The 5,125-nt window shown below is 40.0% G+C and overlaps 1 protein-coding gene across 2 annotated transcripts; it reads right to left on the minus strand.

The window, feature by feature from the left end:
* Positions 1–525: 525 nt before the first annotated feature.
* On the minus strand, positions 526–4,164 carry LOC148041192 (peroxidase 49-like). Of its 2 annotated transcripts, none has more exons than XM_087677757.1 (4): positions 3,523–4,164; positions 3,033–3,224; positions 2,156–2,315; positions 526–1,072 (listed from the first exon to the last, which is right to left on the minus strand). In XM_087677757.1, the coding sequence occupies exons 1-4, from the start codon at positions 3,754–3,756 to the stop codon at positions 663–665; spliced, it is 996 nt and encodes a 331-aa protein (XP_087533883.1). In that variant the 5' UTR covers positions 3,757–4,164; the 3' UTR covers positions 526–662. The 2 variants fall into 2 exon arrangements, with proteins under 2 accessions (XP_087533883.1, XP_087533874.1); XM_087677748.1 differs by having other exon boundaries at positions 534–1,072; positions 2,156–2,321; positions 3,523–4,128.
* Between the last annotated feature and the right edge of the window lie 961 nt (positions 4,165–5,125).

Genomic DNA, 5,125 nt, shown 5'->3' on the forward strand with positions numbered 1-5,125 from the left:
TGAATGTCATAAGTGTGCACCAATGACTTGAAGTTGAACTAATGCCTTCTCAAATGAAAAGTTTCCATGGCATTACTTGTAGACCACTTAATCATTTGCATGTGAATTATCGACCCAATAATCACTCTTGACAAAATTTTGCTAGTGTGAAATATCCACCCAATAATTAATTTTGTTAAGGTTCTGCTAGTGTCTAACTCTTCTAGGGGCAAGCTCTTGACAAGATTTTGCTAGTGTGAAATATCCACCCAATAATTAGTCTTGTTAAGGTTTTGCTAGTGTCTAACTCTTCTAGGGGCAAGCATGTGGATGCCCTAAAATTGGTTTATATGCTAATGTGAATTGGTTCAAAATATAGTTGCTGTCAATGTGATATGTTACTTGTGGGATAAAAAATAAGAGTGAATCAAGAAGGTCAAGATGCTAATGTGAAATATATACATAATTACAATTGTTGATAGCCATCTTAAATACTTTATGTAGGTAGAAACAAGGCACATTGTCTTAGAACAAAAAATTGTGTAATGGATATCTAATATTATGCATTCAAGATGGTACTCACATCCAAAAATGAAGGAATATGATGCTTTAAATATTTATCGGGACACATAGAAACAATGTTCTATGGTTAACTTGTACACATATAGAACAACAAAGTGGGATTAGTTGGTTTTGCGACAATTCTTACGAATTTCACCACTAGCTCCAGTGAGGACACCAATGCTAGACATCTTGACCATAGAGTTTTTGAAGCTCTCAAAGAAATCTGATTGATTAGAAGCAAAATCTTGGACGAGTTGGGCAGTGGCAGAAGATGCAGTGAATAGGACCTCATCAGAGTTAAGAAGGCCCTTGTTCACACCCAAGTTCATGAAGTATTGCTTGTCAAATAGGGTGGGGCTATAGAGATCTAGTGGGAATAGGTTGTTGTCACCCCCACTTTGTGGGCATCTTGCCTTTAGCTTCTGGGCATATGTTGCATCCAACGTTGGGTCTTGCTTGCCGCTACCTGCTTGGTTGTACAAACGTTGCCTAAATTGCACACACCTTGATTGACCAATTGTGTGCCCACCTATCATATAAGAACAACAAAAGTAGCCACAAAATTTGTGCTTAAAAACAATAAAGAAATTAAGGGAGAAATAATTGTGTCTCAATAGTGTACTCTTAAAAAGAAGAGTTGTGTCATGCCCTCTTACTGGATGGTAAGGTCAAATATTCATTTGTGGATTTTTCTTTTCCCTTTAGGGGATTTTAATGTTTATTCCATCAGTTCACACAAAATGTGATAACTTACTATTTGGTGACTAGCTACCAATTTCATAAAATAATACTTTGAGTGTGCGAGCTCGTGTGTTACAAAAGGTGACTGGTATTTAAGCCAAACTTTGATTTCCATGACTTACGTAACTTCTCATATCCTCACTTTAGTTTCATTAAAGCCAAGATAGGATGATCTTACCAAGTCACCATCCTTGAAAATCACAAATGCCATAACTTGTGACAGAAATCTATTGCCGTATTATCTACCCATCCTAGAGTTTTTTACCAATTTTTGCCATTGCATAAGGTGGGGCACAATTGCTGAAGAAATGTAACTATTCATAAGATGGATTGACATCTACAATTGATATAGAATAGAACATGATAATGGGCAACAAGCATTTTAATTCACTTTTAGGAGGCAAAGTTAATATTTTTCGTTTATGCAACTAATAATTCTAGTGGAATGTGTGGACAATTTAAGTTTTGTATTCCTAAGGCTACAGTTAATAATGGAGAGTCATGCCAATGGAAGGTGAAGAAGAATGGGAGATGAAATATGGTCGTGAAAATAAAAGGTCAAAGCTCATGAGGTTGATAGATCAAGGGTCATGGCAATCAAAAGGTCATAGCAAGTCCTATATAAGGAGGACAATTGTTGTGCTTCCAAATACTTAATCCTAGATGTATTTTATTCTTGTTAATAGAAATTTGGAATGAGATTACACTCTAGTAATTGAATGAAATAAAACAAATGCAAAATGGTTCTGAGGAAATTGTGATCCAAAGCTTAAGAAAAAGCTTCCTAAAAGGAGTTTATTTTTGAAATTAGGAAAGCTTTAGAAAAGTTTATGCCACTAATTGAACAGAAGGGAAGCATTTGCATCTTTACCTGATAGCACCACAAGATCAGTTAATGTGAGACCTTGGGCATTGAATTTGGACACAAGAGTTGCAAGTGTGGAATTGGGAGCAGGAATGTTGTTGTTGGCCAAGCTCAAGCTTGCAGTCTTTGAGTCTCTTCTCCCAAGTGGCACTTCCCAAGCAGGTCCCTTCAACTAGTATCATGAGACATGTAGGAAGCACAATGAACTTGTTTGTTGTTTTATGAGACATCTTAATGCCATTTTACAAGATAACCAAATGTTTTTCTTTCCTATTACTTGATATAATAGATACATGTCTTTAAACAAGCCAACGAATGAAATGAATACAACACAATTTCGGTTATTTTGGTCATGCTAGATGTATATTCCCATGATGGTGGCCTTGGCTTTTGAATGATCGTCATGCATTTCCATTGCCTTTATGGTCTGTTATATGTTGTTTCTGTGATGCAAGATTTTGAAAAATTATTAAACTTGAGCAAGAAACAACTTACTTATAGGTAGGATGCCTTTTCACATTCTCATTCTATTATTCTGTTGTGAATTGAATACACATTTCTCGTATGGTTAATGTTTAATTCTATTAATATTCTATAGTTTACATTGAATACGTACAGATTTTGAGTATTGTTAATGTTCCAATTCCAATCACATTTTGAAACAAGTGCTTGAACATCTCTAGCTTACATGTGCGGCAATCTAGGCGGCATTGTTCATTCAATTAGTTGGGCTCAAGATTTGGTCGATGAAGGATGGGCAAATTTTGCACTTTTTCCTCGAGTTATTCATTAGTTAGATCGGGTCCCCAATATTGTGCCTAATATTGCAATACAAGATCGGGTGCTATTCATGAAAGGTGAGCCTTTAATACTAATAGCATACCAGAACAACACCGTCACGAGAGGCCAATGCAAGGATGTCAGCACAGGAGACAATCCCAGGGCACGTAGCCTCAACTTGTGCTTTGATGTTGTCGATTACATCGAACCCCCTGACCGAGTTATTGTTGGGGCCAGCGGTCTTTTCCCCTTGGAAGGTGGGAGTGTCATCCAACATTATCGATGCATCGCACCCCTGAAGGAGGTCAGATTAGCAGCACTGCTGATTAGACTGGTACAAGCATAGACCATGTGCTCCCTACATGTTGGTGCTTCAATGGGCTTGTGACAGACAAACTAGTGAATTGGTCTCATTGCTCAATAGGCACACACACATGCATGGATACATATTCATATAAACGTACGCACACATGCGCTTATTGATATAATGTTTGCATGGATACATACGAAGATATACAAATATGCATGCATGCAATGCAATGCTTTACGTACGCATCGATTTTAAAGGAAGGGGAGGGGGGCGCGGGGGGAACCTGAACGAAGCAGTCATGGAAGAGCATTCGCAGGATTGAGGCCGCCATTCGAGCTTCCTTCTGCACGGCCTGCTGCATCCCCTGCCGCACAATCTGCTCCACGTTGGGGCAGCTCTTGGCGTAGAAGGCATTGCTGAGCTGGGCGCACGCTGGCCGCTGCAGGGCGGCCACCATGCCCAGCACTGCAATTAGCCTCATCAGAAGCTGAGCCAGTGACAATCGCAGCGAGGCCATGGCTGAGATCAGGGGCAGGATGTCTGAGCCTGAATGGGGGGCCGGTTCCTGCAAAAGCGTTCAGCTTGAGAGAGAGAGAGAGAGAGAGAGAGAGAGAGAGTCAGTCTTGCAGTACTGTTGCAGGGATACAGCCCGTTCTTTATATTAATGGATGCCCTCCTTTCTTTTGGTGTTATAATATTCTAAACGACGTGGCATCTGCCAGCAGCCTTAATGTTTCTTTGTGTGTGAGCGTTTGATGCCATGGATGCAAGCAGATCAGCCTCCTGCTTTTATAGCAGTAGGAGTGATAAATTCAGTACTAATAGTAGCAGCAAAGTAGTAACATCATGTAGTATTAGACTAAGTAACCCCCATGTACTACTATTTAGTACATGGGGTTAGTACTAGCAGCACAACAGTAGCACTAGTAGTAGTAGCAGCAGCTGCATCAGCATCAGCAGCAGTAGTAACAATTGTTGCAATATATGTCCTGGTCCAGGGTTACCTAATCTGCTTGTATCCTTGTCAACAAACAGCGCTTACGAATTAGAACCATTTTCCCCAGTTACCAGCCAAAATCCTTAATAAAGGGCAAGTTTTCCCGAAGTGGCCCAGTTTCTTTGTAAAATCCAAAGCCTGCCCAGAGTGCGAATTTCATAATATCTGAAATGTTGAAAAAGAGATGCAATTTACTTGAAGGGGTATGACCGAATGATCACAGTATGTAGGATTCCAGAGCAGGACATGAGATACCCATATTGTGAGCGAAAAAGCACCATAGCTGTAACAACAAAATGACTTGTGAACAGAAGAGAGAGACAGGACAAGGCTTTGTTTGTTGCCGCTGTAGGTGTGCTGTTGGAGTCGAAGTAATTTTGTCCATTTTATTCGTCTGCTGGTGCGGTCCTCTATCGAAGGTTGGTCGGGTGGATCTTCCTGTCACAAGGAAAAGGCGCCAGAGCCTTTCGATGTCATGAAACTATTCGCGAATTCGAAGCTCCATTTTGCAAGTCCTCGCATGGATACACTCACTTAGTCTAGAGAGAGCTCCACTTGCAAGTGCTCAATTATGGATCGATAATCTATTAATGGGTTTGCATTCATAAGAAACACCCACAAAAATGGTGCATTGAAGGACAAAGAACCAAAAAACACACTCGGACCAAAATAACGATAGGTTTTGATCCTCTGAATGCATGCCAGTAGGAAGGTCACATGTCATACACTATAGGCCACTAGGCTATCCTCAATGTCATTGTATTGGGTCTTCAAGTATGTTTTAAACGAATCTACTATTATCAGAGGCTCTTCTTTTACGAGAGCCCTTACCTTAAAGAAAGCTCGATCTAGAAGTACTCGCAGTCTAGATGGATTTTGATTCAACAGA

The sequence above is a fragment of the Lygodium microphyllum genome, chromosome 1 (genome assembly GCF_053477565.2).
Source record: "Lygodium microphyllum isolate KBCC chromosome 1, Lygodium_microphyllum_v1.1.10, whole genome shotgun sequence".
NCBI classification, from domain to species: Eukaryota; Viridiplantae; Streptophyta; class Polypodiopsida; order Schizaeales; family Lygodiaceae; genus Lygodium; species Lygodium microphyllum.

Excerpts from the sequence above, each read along its gene's own strand:
- LOC148041192 (XM_087677748.1), bottom strand. The coding sequence starts at position 3,756 with ATGGCCTCGCTGCGATTGTCACTGGCTCAGCTTCTGATGAGGCTAATT. Across the intron at positions 2,322-3,032 it reads CTCGTGACGGTGTTGTTCTG|TTGAAGGGACCTGCTTGGGA; the intron begins GTATGCTATTAG and ends TCATGATACTAG. Across the intron at positions 1,073-2,155 it reads TGATCTTGTGGTGCTATCAG|GTGGGCACACAATTGGTCAA; the intron begins GTAAAGATGCAA and ends CTTATATGATAG.